This window comes from Trachypithecus francoisi, unplaced genomic scaffold, assembly GCF_009764315.1.
Source record: "Trachypithecus francoisi isolate TF-2019V2 unplaced genomic scaffold, Tfra_2.0 Lachesis_group12, whole genome shotgun sequence".
Taxonomy (NCBI): Eukaryota; Metazoa; Chordata; class Mammalia; order Primates; family Cercopithecidae; genus Trachypithecus; species Trachypithecus francoisi.
Window position 1 is genome coordinate 115,582,353 of NW_022681457.1, and position 17,309 is coordinate 115,599,661.

Sequence of the window (17,309 nt, forward strand, 5' to 3'; positions counted from 1 at the left end):
CCTGAGAGGTGGAGATTGTAGTGAGCTGAGATCGTGCCACTGCGCTCCAGCCTGGGCAACAGAGCAGGACTCTGTCTCAAAAAAAAAAAAAAAAAGGGAGCCGTTATCTGGTTATAAGGTGTTCGTTGCTTGTAGCTTGTTTTTGTTGGTAGGACATTTCAGTGACAGACCTAGGAAATACACGCTTTTTAGAAAGAAAAAAAGAATTTATTGCCAAGTGCGGTGGTGTATGCCTGTAGTCCCAGGTAGTTGGAAGGCTGAGACAGGACAGCTCGAGCCCAGGAGTACTGGGCTGCAGCGCACTGTGCCAATTGGGTGTCCACACTAAGTCTGGCACCAATATGGTGACCTCCCTGGAGCAGGGGACAACCAGGTTGCCTAAGGAGGGGTGAACCAGCCCAGGTCAGAAATGGATCAGGTCAAAACTCCTGTGCTGATCAGTAATGGGACCATGCCTGTGAATAGCCACTGCACTCCAGCCTGGGCAACATAACGAGGTTCTGTCCCTAAAAAAAAAAAAAAAAAGACTTTATATATTTATACTGATATTTCTAAATTTATGATTACAGGGTTTTTTATCTAGCTCTGTCAATTTTTTTTTTCTTTTTTGAAACAGGGTCTTGTTTTGTCACCCAGGCTGGAGGGCTGTGATATAACCACGGCTCACGGCAGCCTTCACCTCCCCGGCTCAAGCAATCCTCCCACCTCAGCCTCCTGAGGAGCTGGGACCACAGGCATGGACCACCATGCCTGGCTAAATTTTTATTTTTTGTAGAGATGAGGTCTCACAGTATTACCCAGGCTGGTCTCAAACTCCTGGACTCCAGTGATCCTCCCACCTCAGCCTCCCAAAGTGCTGGGATTAAAGGTGTCAGCCATGAAGCCCAGCCTGATTTTTAAATTTGGATCTCTGTTTTTTATCTTGAAAATCTTGTTAGTAAGGACATTAACATCATTATTTGTGCACATACAGTAGTAGAGGATAGTAATTGCACACACACACAATTTCAAATAACAATACCAATATCATTATTAAGAGGATTCCTAAGCACTGTTTAAGATTCCTTGGTCCTTCTTCTTGTCCTTAGGATACGCTGCACCAGGTAGGTAGGTGAAAACTACTGTGTCTAAAATAACACAAAAAAATCCTTCAGTGTTTCTGCCACCAGCCCTAAGTACAATTGTTCAATTGTTCTGCTATATTTTTATGTTGAAACATAACTTGCATTTTATGTTTCAGGAATGCTTTTTTCCTTCCTTACTTTTTTTTTTTTTTTTTTTTGAGACAGAGTCTCGCTCTGTCGCCCAGGCTGGAATGCAGTGGCTGGATCTCAGCTCACTGCAAGCTCCGCCTCCCGGGTTTACACCATTCTCCTGCCTCAGCCTCCCCAGTAGCTGGGACTACAGGTGCTCGCCACCTCGCCCGGCTAGTTTTTGTATTTTTTAGTAGAGACGGGGTTTCACCGTGCTAGCCAGGATGGTCTCGATCTCCTGACCTCGTGATCCGCCCGTCTTGGCCTCCCAAAGTGCTGGGATTACAGGCTTGAGCCACTGCGCCCAGCCTTTCCTTACTTACTTAATTTTGCTTTGCAATTACATAAAGCCTAATGTTCCAAAGTCAAAACTACCAAACAGGGTACATCCAGAAAACTCTACCTTCCCAACCCACCCTCAGCACCCTTCCCCTGCCTTCTCTTTTTAGGAATCCATTTTAATTTATTTTTGATTTCTTTCTCCCTTGTTTGTGCTTGAAAACATAAACAAATACTTAACTACTTTCGTACTTCTAACTCTTCTTGTGCCATCTGTAAAATTGCTTTTTGCAGGCTTAAAAATGTAGCCTACAGTCCAAGCGCAGTGGCTCATGCCTGTAATCCCAGCACTTTGGGAGGCCAAAGTGTGAAGATCATATGAGGTCAGGAGTTCAAGACCAGCATGGCCAACATGAAAAACCCCTATCTCTACTAAAATTACAAAAATTAGCCAGGGCATTGATGGCATGCACCTGTAATCCCAGCTACTCACGAGGCTGAGACAAAAGAATCACTTGAGCCTGGGAGGCAGAGGTTGCAGTGAGCTGAGATCCGGCCACTGCACTCCAGCCTGGGTGACAGAGCGAGACTCCAACTCAAAAAAAAAAAAAAAAAAAGTAACCTAGAGATTATTCCCTGTGCAGTTCTCTGCTGTGTGAATAGCTCTGGTTTAGTCAACCAATCCCCAACTGATGGACATTTGCGGTTTTTCCTGTCCTGTAAATAACATCAGCATGAATGGCTTTTTTGCAAGTCTCTTTTTTTTTTTTTTGAGATGGAGTCTCGCTCTGTCGCCAGGCTGGAGTGCAGTGGCACGATCTTAGCTCACTGCAACCTCCGCCTCCCGGGTTCAAGCGATTCTCCTGCCTCAGCCTCCCAAGTAGCTGGGATTACAGGTGCCTGCCACCATGCCTGGCTAATTTTTTTGTATTTTTAGTAGAGACAGGGTTTCACCATGTTGGCCAGGATGGCTTCAATCTCCTGACCTCATGATCCACCCACCTCGGCCTCCCAAAGTGCTGGGATTATAGGCGTGAGCCACCGCGCCGGGCCACAGTTCTCTCTTAAGGATAGACTTTCAGGGGTGGGAGGGCTGGATCCCTGAGCGCAAGTGAGTGTAATCCCATGTTCATCTTCACTTCCTTGTCTCCGTCCCCACAGGAATATAAGTAAGCTCTTTGGCTGTATGGTTCACTCTTGCATCTCTCATTTATTAAAGACACGCATTATCTGGTGGAAAGAATGAATCTCGCCATGTCATTCCCCTGCAGAAACCCTGCAGTCTCTGCCATCACCCACAGGGTAAAATCCGAAACCCTTTAGTGGCACAGAAGATACTCATGATGGCCTGACCTCCCCTGGCCACACCCCTACTTTCCGTGCCAGCATCCTTGAACTTGGTCCTCTGACCACGCCAGATTGCTTCCACTTTCCTGAGTGTCTTTCCATCAGCACATGCTACACTCTCGGGTTACAATAACCCCGCCCCTCTCTGACTTGGTTCCCCAGGTGAACTCTTTTTCAGCCTTCAAAACCTAGGCCAAGCACCTGGATTTTAAACGTAGGCATTCCCTCCACCATACGGAGATACGATGATTGCTTATTTCAGTGTCTGTCCTGCTCACCAGACTCGAGCTGTAGGAGTGTGGGAGCTGTCCTCACCCATCTCTGGAACCCCCAGCAGTTAGTGCTATGTCGGGCTCAGAGCAGGTGCACAAGAAAGCTTGTTGAGAAAATGAAAGGGAGGCTTCCTATAGTTAAAAGAATGTGGATACAAAAGACCTGAGTTCAAGTCCTGGCTTTTCATCTGCCACCTAGGAGATCTCGGGCAAGTCGACATCTTGGTTTGCTTTCTGTAAACTGGGGATAATGCAAGTTCACTGAGGGTGGCTGTTGGAGCTGAGGGCAGTCACATGTGGTGGAAGTGCTTAGGATATCATAAATAATGACATGGAAAAATAAAGGTGGTAACGAGCAGAAGGAATTCAGAAGAGCCAGAGCGATCTCAATCAGAGGCGAGGAGGAAGCTAGGGCATGGGTAAGGAAGAGGCATTGATGAAGGGAATACATAAGTGACCAAGAAAAATAGTAGCAGCCAGGTGTGGTGGCTCACGCCTATAATTCCAGCACCTTGGTAGACCAAGGTAGGAAGACTGCTTGAGCCCGGGAGGCTGAGACTACCATGAAGCTAGGATCACTACTGTACTCCAGCCTGGGCAACAGAGCTAGACCCTGTCTCAAAAAACTAAAACTAAAAATAAAAATATTGGTCACTCTTCTGGGTACTTCTCAGCGTTATTTAATGAAGCCACAGCCCTATGAGCACTGTGGGGTCATGTTATCATCCCACATAACTAACGGGATGCCTGAATCTGGGTCTGGTAGCAAGGCCCAGGCACTATTTGACCAACAAGGTGGTTTGTAGTGAGGTCCCCTCTCTTCCTTCCTTCTGTCCTGGGAGCCCTTCTTCTTTCTCATCTCCTGTTTCTCTTTGACTAACAGCCCCTGCTCCAAACTCCCCCACTGATAAATTCTCATTGTAAGAATCTCTTCCTAGACCAGGGGTAGTAGCTCATGCCTGTAATCCCAACACTTTGGGAGGCCAAGGCGGGAGGATCGCCTGAGATCAGGAGTTTGAGACCAGCCTGGCCAACATGGTGAAACCCCATTTCTACTAAAAATACAAAAATTAGCTGCACGTGGTGGTGCATGCCTGTAATCCCAACTACTCAGGAGGTTGAGGCAGGAGAATTGCTTGAACCCAGGAGGCAGAGGTTGCAGTAAGATTGTACCACTGGATTCCAGCCTGGGCAACAAAGTGAGACTCTGTCTCAAAGGAGAAAAAAAAAGGCCGGGCGCAGTGGCTCACACCTGTAATCCTAGCACTTTGGGAGGCTGAGGTGGGCAGATCACAAGATCAAGAGATCAAGACCATCCTGGGCAACATGGTGAAACCCCATCTCTACTAAAAATACAAAAGATTGGCTGGGCGTGGTGGTGCGCACCTGTAGTTCTAGCTACTCGGAGAGGCTGAGGCAGGAGAATTGCTTGAACCCAGGAGGTGGAGGTTGCAGTGAGCTGAAATAGTGCCATTGCACTCCAGCCTGGCGACAGAGCGAGACTCCATCTCAAAAAAATAAGCAACAGCAACAAAAAACACCTCTCTCCTTTTTATTAATCTTATTAATTTATTAATCTTTATTAATCCCTCCCACCTTGATCTCTATGCCTTCACCTGTGTGTGGTGTTGGAGGGGGAGGTAGAGAGGGAATAGGGGGGAGAAGGGGGGCAGTGGGGGGTGGACAGGAGAAAAGAAGGGATATTTGAAGTGATACAAAATAATAGAAAAGAAAATTTTTAATGACAAATTTCCAAAATTATTTTATTGCATCTAATGCTAAAGGAAAGGTCAGGCTGGTTTATAATTTAGACAGGTCAACATATATGATTTGATGGAAGAATAGTTAGGGTTCTATTTCCTTTAAATTTCTATTCCAATCAATTTCCACTGGTGATGTCTAACTCAGATCCCTTCTCGTGAACTGAAGCCACCTCACTTCCTGTCCAGGATGACAGTTTCCCCTCTTTTAATCAGAAGCTCAACAGCTGCCCCAGGGGGAGCAGCCTGTTCCAGACACACATGGTTTCTTAGACAGGGCAGGGTGTGGCTGCAGGGGACAGGTGCCTCTTCTGGTTAGGTCAGACTTTAAGCTAGTTAATATTGAATATTCCTCTTAGCTTTCCTCAGTTCAATGCTCTTCTTAGGTACTCAAGAATTTCCTCAATCTTACGTAGGTAAAACTGGAATTCGGAGCCTAGAGTATATTCTGTGAAAAGAAGAGTTAGTTGGAAACGGTTAAACCTTGTACAGTCCTCACAAAAACAGAGAAGGGGGACGGCCAGTTACCAAACCCACATCGTATTTTGGGGAAGTCTTTTGATTCCTTAGAGTGCTCTCCATGTGCCCAATACATTGCCTTTATGCATCTTCACTGTGTTTGAACTCAGGCTTCTAGGCTGCCCAGAGCCAAGGGGTGGCGTGTTGACGTGGGCTTTACTCTTGGATTTTAGTTTCTCCCGTGATTCCTGGTGGCCCTTGCCTGAGGGGATATAGTATAGAGGTGTTTTCTAGTAAATAAATTGCAAGAGGTCTGTATTTGGCCATCATCTTGTTTTTGTAGCTGACCTTTGGTTTCTCAGGTCATGCCTTGTGGACAGGGGAATCCTATCAACCCCGCTGGGGTACAGTTCTCTACAGAGCAGTGCAATACCAAGAGTCATGCAGCTGGATTGACCAGAGCCAATCACTGCTACATAGAAATCTGGGCCTGGCCAGGCGCGATGGGTCACGCCGGGTAATCCCAGCACTTTCGGAGGCTGCAGTGGGTGGATTGCTTGAGCTCAGGAGTTTGAGACCAGCCTGGGCCACATGGCCAAACCCCGTCTCTACAAAAAAATACAAAAATTAGCTGGGTGTGGTGGTACATGCTACTCCCAGCTACTTGGGAGGCTGAGGTAGAAGGATTGCTTGAGCCCTGGAGGTCGTGGCTGCAGTGAGCCAAGATTGAGCCATTGCACTCCAGTCTGGGCAACAGAGCAAGACTCTGCTAAAAAAAAGAAACAGAAAAAAAAAGAAAGAGAGAGAGAGAGAAGGAAGGAAGGAAGGAGGGAGGGAGGGAGGGAGGGAGGGAAAGAGAGAGGAAAGAAAGAAAGAAAGAAAGAAAGAAAAGAAAGAAAGAAAGAAAGAAAGAAAGAAAGAAAGAAAGAAAGAAAGAAAGAAAGAAAGAAAGAAAGAAAGAAAGAGAAAGAAAGAGAAAAGAAAGAGAATCTGGGTCTGAGGGAAGGTGGGCCAAGATGATGCCCAATTCTCTGTTCTATAATGAGCAAAGGGAGGCCACAATTCAGGTTCCCTGGGGGTAAGGAAGCCCTCTGATGCTGAACTGGGAGTTGAAGTAATAAATCCTAAACAGCGATTCTCAGTGGACCTACAGACAAATCACCACATGGAGTACCTCAATCTGGGGCTGGTACCTAGAACATCTGAGCCCCCTCGTAAGGAGACGCTAGAGTGACCCTCTAATGGAGAAAGCATTTCAGATGTGGCATATAGAAAGATACGCAGTCTGTTGGTGCCTATTGCCAGAATAGCGTAAAATTGTTTTAGGGAAAGCAGGGGAAATGTGGCAACATTTAGAACAAGAAGACAGGCCAGGCACAGTGACTCACACCTGTAATCCCAGCACTTTGGGAGGCCGGGCAGGCAGATCACCTGAGGTCAGGAGTTCAAGACCAGCCTAACCAACATGGTGAAATCCCATCTCTACTAAAAATACAAAAATTAGCCTGGTGTGGGGGGGCATGCCGATAATTCCAGCTACTCAGGAGGCTGAGGCAGGAGAATCGCTTGAATCCGGGAGACGGAGGTTAGAGTGAGCCCATGAGATTGTGCCACTACACTCCAGCCTGGGCGACAGAGTGAGAGACTCCAGAAGAATTAGGAGACAGATGCATGAGTCTAAGCTCGCTTTGGTCAGCCTGCTTGCAGTTGGGCCTGTTAAAGATGACATTGCCTTTGGAAAAAAGAATTCTTGCTGTTAATGTTGTATATAGTACAATATGGAGAAATGATCACTATAGCTGACGTCTGTTTTTTTCCTCTGCTAGTATTGTATTGGAGGAGTGAATTGTATTGGAGGAAACAATATAGAAAACACCTATATCCCCTGTTAATTCAATAAGTGAACCAGGAAGGAAAGGTGGGGAGAAAATCACAAATAGGCCTTATTGGGGTGAGGGGTGGAAATTTAAGTTTTTTTTTTTTTTTGAGACAAAGTCTTGCTTTGTCGCCCAGGCTGGAGTGCAGTGGCGCCATCTCAGCTCACTGCAGCTCCGCCTCCTGGGTTCACGCCATTCTCCTGCCTCAGCCTCCTGAGTAGCTGGGACTACAGGCGCCTGCCACCTTGCCCGGCTAGTTTTTGTATTTTTTAGTAGAGACGGGGTTTCACCATGCTAGCCAGGATGGTCTCGATCTCCTGACCTCGTGATCCGCCCGTCTCGGCCTCCCAAAGTGCTGGGATTACAAGTGTGAGCCACCATGCCCGGCGGAAATTTAAGTTTTAAAAGGTATATATAAAGGTGGGATAAGGCCGAATGAGGTGGCTCATGCCTACAATCCCAGCACTTTGGGAGGCTGAATGGGGAGGATTTCTTGAGGCCAGGGGTTTAAGACCAGGCTGAGCAACATAGTAAGATTTCATCTCTACAAAAAATACAAAAAAATTAGCTGGCTGTGGTGGTGTGTGCCTGCAGTCTCCACTACCAGGGAGGCAGAGGTGGGAGGATCACTGGAGCCTGGACCGCTGAGGCTGCAGTGAGCTGTGATTGTGCCACTAAGCACCAGCCTGGGTAACAGAGTGAGACCTTGTCTCAAAAAAGAAAAAAAAAAGTGGGATAATATTGAGTAAACAATATTGATAGGATACTGATTCTACTGTATTGGAAAATATAAAAGTATCAGGAATGGTTAACAGAATGGGCTGTAAAGACAATGGATTCACCACAACTTTACAGAAAGCAGACAAAATAAAGATGAGGAGGCTGTGAAATCTTTACATTCTTGCCAACACAGAAACGAGGTGAGCCAAGGACACAGTTGGAGCCTGATCCAAGGAAATGGAGGATGCAGCAGAGGCTGGCCTGCCTGCACCTACTTCCAGCACGCTGGGGTCTGGGGCCTGCGCCCCAGGCAGATGCCGTGAACAGTATATGGTCTAGTTAACTCCACCTTGAGAGAACGTATAGGAGGCATTGCGGGTGGGTTCATAACACAGACTATGATCAAGCTGTGCAGGAAATAATCTCAGTGGGGTTAATAAGGTTAACTTGGCCAGGTGCAGTGACTCACGCCTGGAATCCCAGGACTTTGGGAGGCCGAGGTGGGCACATCACTTGAGGTCAGGAGTTTGAGACTAGCCTGGGCAACATGGAAAAACCCCATTTCTGTTAAAAAAAAAAATAGCTGGGTGTGGTGGAAGGTGCTTGTAATCCCAGCTACTGGGGAGGCTGAGGCAGGAGAATCACTTGAACCCAGGAGGCGGAGGTTGTAGTGAGACGAGATTGTACCACTGCACTCCGGCCTGGGTGATGGAGTGAGACTCTGTCTCAAAAAAAAAAAAAAAAAAGGGTTAACTTGAACCTACACTCTTTTTTTTTTTTTTTCTGAGACGGAGTCTCGCTCTGTCGCCCAGGCTGGAGTGCAGTGGCCGGATCTCAGCTCACTGCAAGCTCCGCCTCCCGGGTTTATGCCATTCTCCTGCCTCAGCCTCCCGAGTAGCTGGGACTACAGGCGCCCACCACCACTCCCGGCTAGTTTTTTTTGTATTTTTTTAGTAGAAACGGGGTTTCACCATGTTAGCCAGGATGGTCTCGATCTCCTGACCTCGTGATCCACCCGTCTCGGCCTCCCAAAGTGCTGGGATTACAGGCTTGAGCCACCGCGCCCGGCGAACCTACACTCTTATGAGAGCTTCTGGATGTTGTGGTCTTTTGCTTCTCCTGCTGTCTCTAGCCAAGACTATGTAGGTAATAAATCACGCAGCTGTCTCTCCTGACCGTGTTCTACTCACTGGCATCCCTGCCTGGACTGGGAAAAAGTCATCACCCTCTGCCCAAGCCCTGTGCACCTTGGCCCACCTGAGCCTCCTGCTACTGAAATGACTCTCCTTCCCTTACTATTGCCAGAAGAGATGGGTCCACCTAGAGGAAGGAGCAAAACAGGAGTTAAACTGCAGAACATGATCGAGAGTCAATCTCACTCACCCTGATTCGGGAAGTTGGATTCCACCACTCTGTGGTTCAGGGGCTGGGTCCTGCGGTAATCGTTTTGGATGGTCTTGTTGTGGTGATCCAGTAAGGAATTCTCCAGCTTCCAAACCTGGGGGCAACATGAATGCATTATGGAGGGGAAGAGGCACTGGGTAATTTAAAAGAAATAACAATTGGCTGGGCGCGGTGGCTCACGCCTGTAATCCTAGCACTTTGGGAGGCTGAGATGGGCGGATCACGAGGTCAGGAGATGGAGACCATCCTGGCTAACATGGTGAAGCCCTGTCTCTACTAATAATACAAAAAAATTAGCCAGGCGTGGTGGCGGGTGCCTGTAGTCCCAGCTGTTGGTGAGGCTAAGGCAGGAGAATGGTGTGAACCTGGGAGGCGGAGCTTGCAGTGAGCCAAGATCGCACCACTGCACTCCAGCCTGGGTGACAGAGCAAGACTCTGTCTCAAAAAAAAAAAAAAGAAATAACAATTGGCTGGGCACAGTGGCTCACACCTGTAATCCCAACACTTTGGGAGGCCAGGGTGGGTGGATCACTTGAGCTCAGGAGTTAGAGACCAGCCTGGCCAACATGGTGAAACCCCTTCTCTACTAAAAATACCAAAATTAGCTGATCATGGTCTTGTGCACCTGTAATCCCAGTTACTCAGGAGGCTGAGGCAGGAGAATCACTTGAACCTGGGAGGCAGAGGCTGCAGTGAGCCAGTATCACGCAACCGCACTCCAGCCTGGGAGACAGAGCGGAACTCTGTCTCAAAAAAACAAAAAAAAGAATTAACAACTGGGCTAGAACTCGGATTTATATAACCCTGATGAAGCAACTGTAAGGAGATCTCAAGTCCAGGGGAGGTTCTGGGTGCTGTGTGTCAGGCATTATTCCAGAACTAATCTATCCGTGCATTCTTCCAACAGAATCTCTCTTTTCAGCTTTTTATATGAGTATTTGTCCAATAGTAGAAAGCAGAGAAAGAAGTAAGCAGAAATATATCAAGTGGCAAACTCAATTTTTGGTTTTCTGAAAATATCGGGGTTTTTTTGTTTGTTTGTTTGTTTGTTTTTGAGATGGAGTCTCGTTCTGTCGCCGGGGTGGAGTGCAGTGACACAATCTCAACTCACTGCAACCTCCACCTCCCGGGTTCAAGTTATTCTCTCCTGCCTCAGCCTCCTGACTAGCTGGGACTACAGGCACCCACCACCACACCCAGATAATTTTTATATTTTTAGTAGAGATGGGGTTTCACCATGTTGGCCAGGCTGGTCTCAAACTTCTCAGGCCATTCGCCCTCCTCAGTCTCCCATCGTGCTGGAATTACAGGTGTGAGCCACCTCACCTGGCCTGAAAATGTCTGTATTTTGTCTATATCCTTGAAAAGCATTTTTGCTGCACATACAATTCTATATTAGCTATTTTTTTTTCCTCAGCACTTTGAAATTATGTTTCCACTCCCTTCTGACTTTTACTGTCACTATGTTGAATCAACTCTCTGTCTAATAAGACTGTTTCCATGATAACCTATCTTTTCTTTCTGGCTAATTTTTAAATTATTTCTTTGTCTTTGGTGATTTCACTGTGATGTGTTTAGTGCAGGGTGTTGTGTACACAAACACACACATATATGTACACACCTAGAGAGAGAGAGAGACAGAGAGAGAAACTAATTGGCATTCTTGAATATATGACTTGGTATCTCTTCCTGAAAATTGTCAGTCAATATTTTGTCAAATCATGACTCTTCCCTATTCTGCCTCTCTTCTCCTTCTAGGATTTCGATTAGACATTTACTAGACCTTTCCAGTACACTGTGTCTCTTCACTTCTTTTCATAGTTCCATCTCTTTTTCTCTGTGCTGCATTCTAGATGCTGTTATTGGCTGTCTCCAATTTACTAATTCTCTCAAACTGTATCTAACATGCTGTTAAACCCATTCACTGGGTTGTTTTTTGTTTTTGTTTTTTTGAGATACAGTCTTGCCCCATCACCCAGGCTGGAGTGCAATGGCATGATCTCAGCTCACTGCAACCTCTGCCTCCTGGGTTCAAGCGATTCTCCTGCTTCAGCCTCCTGAGTTCAAGCGATTCTCCTGCCTCAGCCTCCTGAGTAGCTGGGATTATAGGCTCACGCCACTGCGCCCAGCTGATTTTTTGTATCTTTAGTAGACACAGGGTTTCACCATGTTGGCCAGGCTGGTCTCGAACCCCTGACCTCATGATCAGCCCGCTTTGGCCTCCACAAGTACTGGGATTACAGGCGTTGAGCCACCATGCTTGGCCAATTTTTTGTTTTTGTTTTTGTTTTTGTTTTTGTTTTTTTGAGATACAGTCTTGCCCCATCACCCAGGCTGGAGTGCAATGGCATGATCTCAGCTCACTGCAACCTCTGCCTCCTGGGTTCAAGCGATTCTCCTGCTTCAGCCTCCTGAGTTCAAGCGATTCTCCTGCCTCAGCCTCCTGAGTAGCTGGGATTATAGGCTCACGCCACTGCGCCCAGCTGATTTTTTGTATCTTTAGTAGACACAGGGTTTCACCATGTTGGCCAGGCTGGTCTCGAACCCCTGACCTCATGATCAGCCCGCTTTGGCCTCCACAAGTACTGGGATTACAGGCGTTGAGCCACCATGCTTGGCCAATTTTTTGTTTTTTGTTTTTGTTTTTGTTTTTGTTTTGAGACAGGGTTTTGCTCTGTTGCCCAGGCTGGAGTGCAATGGCGTGATCTCGGCTCACTGCAAACTCCACCTCCTGGGGTTCAAGTGATTCTTCCACCTCAGCCTCCTGAGTAGCTGGGATTACAGGCGCCCACCACCACGACTGGATAATTTTTTGTACTTTTAGTAGAGATGGGGTTCCACCATGTTGGCCAGGCTGATCTCAAACTCCTGAACTCAGGTGATCCACCCACTTTAGCCTCCCAAACTGCTGGGATTATAGGCATGAGCCACACGAGTGACCTGGATTATTAATTTTTGATACTATTTTTCCATTTCTAGAAATTCTATTTGTGTTTTGGTACCGAGTCTGGATGTCCATTTTTAGACTTTTTTTTCTTTGCTCATATTTAAACCTCTTATTTATTTATACATATTAAACATTCTTCTGTCCTATTAATTGTCTGATAATTCCACTAAGTGAAATCTTTGTAGGTCTGATTCTGCTGGCTCTCATTTATAATGTCTTTTTTCCTCATATGTTTTGTATTTCTTTTCTTAATTGAGCTAATTTCAGGTAACTTTCTTTGTGAAAATTCTTCTAGGTCTGGATTTAAGCTCATTTTTTCCAGAGATAATCTACCATTTGCTTTTGTCAGGTGTCTGAGGGCACTTCCAGCCTGACTGGCAACATTTTGGGGTGTGGGTGTCCTTGAGCAGGGGTCTCTTCCATCCCTTTCTCTAAGGAAATGAAAAGTTTAAGAAAAGGAGATGGCCAGGCGCAGTGGCTCCCACCTGTAATCCCAGCACTCTGGGAGGCTAAGACAGGCAGATCACTTGAACCCAGGAGTTTGAAACCTGCCTGGGCAACATGGTAAAACTCTGTCCCTACTAAAAACAAGAACTAGCCGGGCGTGGTGGTGCACGCCTGTAGTCCCAGGTACCTGGGAGTCTGAGGCAGGAGAATTGCTTGAACCTGGGAGGCGGAGACTGCAGTGAGCCAAGACTGTGCCACTGCACTCCAGCCCGGGTGACAGAGTGAGACTCTGTCTCAGAAAAAATAAAAAGGTTGGATAGATGAGGCACAGTAGCCCTGCACACAGAAAATACCATAGGACCCCCCAGTTGTTGACGTTCGTTGAGATGTTGGGGAGCACCCTTGTTAACCAGGCAGTCAAATGGGAAGACTTCGGCAAAGCGATGCCACACATTACCTGTGTCCTGGAGAGCTTGACAAAATCCGCCAGCACAAACCAGTGGACGTTCTCGGTACAGGGAGGCGTGGTAAGTGAGCCGTGGTAGCTGTAGTAGTGCTGGAGGTTCTTGGGCAGCATGTCCTGAATGTCAAGGCCAGTCAGGGTTGTTCTTTGTCCTGACCAAGAAGACAGAACGTAACAGAATATCAGGGACCACCACTGCCCCTCAGGAGGACAGCTCAGGCCCAGGCCTCTCCAGGTCGCAATCTCTCGAGTTCAGCAGAATATAGAAGCTGATGATTAGGAAACAATTTCCCAGTTTACTTCTCCCTGGAAGGGATTGAGGGGAGAGACTTTGGGGATAGACGCACTCAGACACCTCCTCCTGGCTGAGTGCTCTTGGCTAGGTGCTCGCTCTGCGGCCGTTTTCTCATCTGTGGAATAGTCAGCAGGATTGCTGTGAGGGTAAGGAGGTAACATCTGGAAAGCAGCTGGCATTGAACCACTACATGGGGAAGGACTCCTAAGTGTAACTGCTGTGGTCACCATTATCATGGCTAGGCAGAGGACACATTTTATGATCAATGAAAGAAATAAATATGGCCCCTGGAGACTTCTGGGTAAGTGCCCTCGAAGAAAGACCAAAATGCCTTGGTTTGGGCTCATTGAGAAGTGGGTAGACAGCAGTTGTAAATGCAGAATCAGGCCGGGCGCAGTGGCTCACGCCTGGAATCTCAACACTCTGGGAGGCCAAGGCGGGGAGGATTGCTTGGGGCCAAGAGTTCAAGACCAGCCTGGGCAACACAGGGAGGCCCCATCTCTACAATAAGTTTAAAAAAAAATTTTTTTTTTAAATAATAAATGCAGAATCAGAACCAAGCCAGGGTCCAGGTGTAGGCATTTTGTCCTGAGCTCTTCCTGCCACGCCCACTGGGAACCAAGCCCAGCCACAGATGGGGCATAGGGAGGGGCCACTTGCACCAGGGCCTGCAAAGCTCCTACAGGAGCCACATCTGCTCCTGCTCTAGAGAGGCCCTTGTTCCATTCATGTCAACAACGCTGAGCCCCTGAGCTCAGCACGAGACTCTCAAGGCAACACAGGATTGAGCTGGGTTTTGCTTCACTTTCCCTGAGCGCTTTTGCGCTTCTTAAAGGCAGAGAATACAGTTTTGAGACATACGTAGATAGGCCTGTTCGACCAAGGCCACGATGTCTCAGAGTGCATAAGCCCATGAGTAGGCAAAAGAGTTCTAAGTTTTATCACTATTGGAAGATTCCAAGATATAACCTCCAAAAGGACTCTGTGGTAGAGATTTATTTTTGTAACTCTAACATATTTAAGTGAAAGTCAAGAATTCCAGAATCAGGATGCAGCCGCTATAGAAAATAGTGTAATGGTTCCTCAAAAAATAAACATACAGCCAGGTGTGGTGGCTCACACCTGTAATCCCAGCACTCTGGGAGGCCAAGGCGGGCGGATCACTTGAGGTCAGGACTTAGAGAACAGCCTAGCCAACATGGTGAAATCCCATCTCTACTAAAAATACAAAAATTAGCTGAGCATGGTAGCACATGCCTGTAATCCCAGCTACTCGGGAGGCTGAGGCAGGAGGAGTGCTTGAACTTGGGAGGCGGAGGTTGCAGTGAACAGAGATCGAGCCACTGCACTCCCACCTCAGAGAGACTCTGTCTCAAAAAACAAAAAGCAACAACAAAAAAAAATTTTAAAAAAATAGGTTCCCACATGACTCAGCAATTCAACTCCTATCTACCCAAAAGAAATGAAAGCAGGAACTGAAAGAGATGCTTGTACACCCATATGCATATTCATTGCAGCCTCACCTCACAATAGCTAAAAGGTGGGAGCCACCCAAATGCTCACCGGTAGATAAATGGATAAACAAAACATCATACTCCCTTTAGCCTTTTTTTTTTGAGGCAGAGTCTCACTCTGTCCCCCAGACTGGAGTGCAGTGGCGCAATCTCAGCTCACTGCAACCTCCGCCTCCTGGGTTCAAGCGATTCTCCTGCCTCAGCCTCCTGAGTAGCTGGGATTACAGACACCTGCCATAACACCCGGCTAATTTTTGTATTTTTAGTGGAGATGCGGTTTCACCATGTTGGCCAGGCTGGTCTCAAACTCCTGACCTCAAGCACCCCGCCAGCCTTAGCCTCCCAAAGCACTGGGATTACAGGTGTGAGCCACCTCGCCTGGCCACTTCAGCCTTAAAAAGGAATGAAATTCTGATAACATGCTATAATGTGGGCAAACCTAAAAGACATTATGCTAAGTGAAATGATCTAGACCAAAACAAAACAAAAAAAAGACAAATACTGTATGATTCTACTTATATGAGGTACCTAGAATAGTCAAATTCTTAGAGACAGAAACTGTGGTTATCAGAAGCTGGAAGGGGAGATGGGGAGTTACTGTTGAACGGGTACAGAGTTTCAGTTTAGGAAGACAAAAAAAGTTCCGGCAATGGAGGGGTGTGATGGTTGCACCACAATGTGAATGTACTTAACGCTACTGAACTATACATTTGAAATGGTTTAAGTTGTAAATTTGTTGTTGTTGTTGTTGTTTGAGATGTTGTCTCACTCTGTCACCCAGGCTGGAGTGCAGCGGCCGGATCTCAGCTCACTGCAAACTCCACCTCCCGGGTTCAAGCAATTCTCCTGCCTCAGCCTCCCAAGTAGCTGGGATTACAGGCACCCACCACCACGCCTGGCTAATTTTTGTATTTTTAGTAGAGACGGGGTTTCACCATGTTGGCCAGACTGGTCTCAAACTCCTGACCTCAGGTGATGGGCCCGCCTCAGCCTCCCAAAGTGCTGGGAGGTGTGAGCCACCGCTCCTGGCCTTAACTGGTAAGTTTTAATTCAGGCTGTGGGACTGCATGGAGTCACTGAGATGAGACAGAGCCTGACTCCACCTAACACTTAGAGCAGGAGCCAGAGAGTGAGAGGGCAGAGCTGGGGCGCGCCGGACCACCCTTTGAAGGTAAACTAAGACAAGAGAAGAAGAGTGGCCCATAGATCTGCCCACCACTCCGGCTCGGTGGAGCAGTGGCCAGCTCAGGGTGGAGTGGGTGAGAAAGGAGAACAGGACTATTCTATGACCTTTTCAAGGGGAGCCGGAGAACTGGGGGGCAGCTGGGGAATGGTAAGGTCAGGAGATACATTTGTTTGCTTGTGTTTGGAGGTGGGAGGAATTAGGGCAGATGTGTGTGCTGAACAGTCAATGATGCAGGCCGGGCGCGGTGGCTCGCGCCTGTAATCCCAGCACTTTGGGAGGCTGAGGTGGGCAGATCACGAGGTCAGGAGATCGAGATCATCCTGGCCAACATGGTGAAACCCTATCTCTACTAAAATACAAAAAATTAGCCAGGCGTGGTGGTGTGTGCCTGTAATCCCAGCTACTCAGGAGGCTGAGGCAGGGGAATCACTTGAACCCGGGAGGCGGAGGTTGCAGTGAGCTGAGATCATGCCACTGCACTCTAGCCTGGTGACAGAGCAAGATCCATCTCAAAAAAGAAAAAAGAAAAATCAATGATGCAGAAGAGAGGGAAGAGAATGGCAGGAAAGGAGGCCCTGAGCGTGGAAGAGGAGTGGGTTGGGGCCCACGTGGGAGGGGTGGTGTTGACAAGAGCAGGGATTTGTCATCCATTGCAGCTGAAGAGAGGACGTGGGATCTGGTCCAGATGCACGTGGTTTAAGGAGTGGAGTGTTTCTGACCCATGGCTTCTGCCTTCTCAATGGAGTGGGAGTGAGAACATCAGCTCCAGGGGTGTTGCTGGAGCCTGGGCACAGGGGCTTCAGAAGAGAGGAGAAAGCGTGTGACAAGAATTTGGGAGGGCAGAAAGAAAATGCCCAGGGTGGTACTTTAGGATTTCTGGGCACTGTTCATATTTGTAGCTATAAATAAAAAAATAATACCAGTTGGCTAGGTGTGGTGGCTCATGCCTATAATCCCAAAACTTTGGGAAGTTGAGGCGGGCGGATCACTTGAGCCTAGGAGTTGAAGACCAGCCTGAGAACATGGTGAGACCCTGTCTCTACTAAAAATACAAAAAACCAGCCAAGCATGGTGGTGCACCTGTAG

The 17,309-nt window shown here is 47.5% G+C and overlaps 1 protein-coding gene across 5 annotated transcripts in view; it reads right to left on the minus strand.

Annotated features, from left to right (window-relative positions):
• Positions 1-202: 202 nt before the first annotated feature.
• CA6 (carbonic anhydrase 6) overlaps positions 203-17,309 on the minus strand; it is a 44,675-nt gene continuing 27,568 nt past the window's right edge. Inside the window, exons 7-9 of one of the 5 annotated variants that reach the window (XM_033228487.1) lie at positions 13,223-13,380; positions 9,351-9,465; positions 203-506 (exon numbers count right to left, since the gene is read on the minus strand). In XM_033228487.1, coding sequence (XP_033084378.1) covers positions 415-506; positions 9,351-9,465; positions 13,223-13,380 — 365 coding nt within the window. In that variant the 3' untranslated portion in view covers positions 203-414. Of the gene's footprint in view, positions 507-1,009; positions 1,128-4,891; positions 5,360-5,380; positions 5,633-9,350; positions 9,466-13,222; positions 13,381-17,309 lie in introns of those variants that run through there. The other 4 variants (XM_033228489.1, XM_033228488.1, XM_033228486.1 and 1 more) reach the window with 4 other exon arrangements.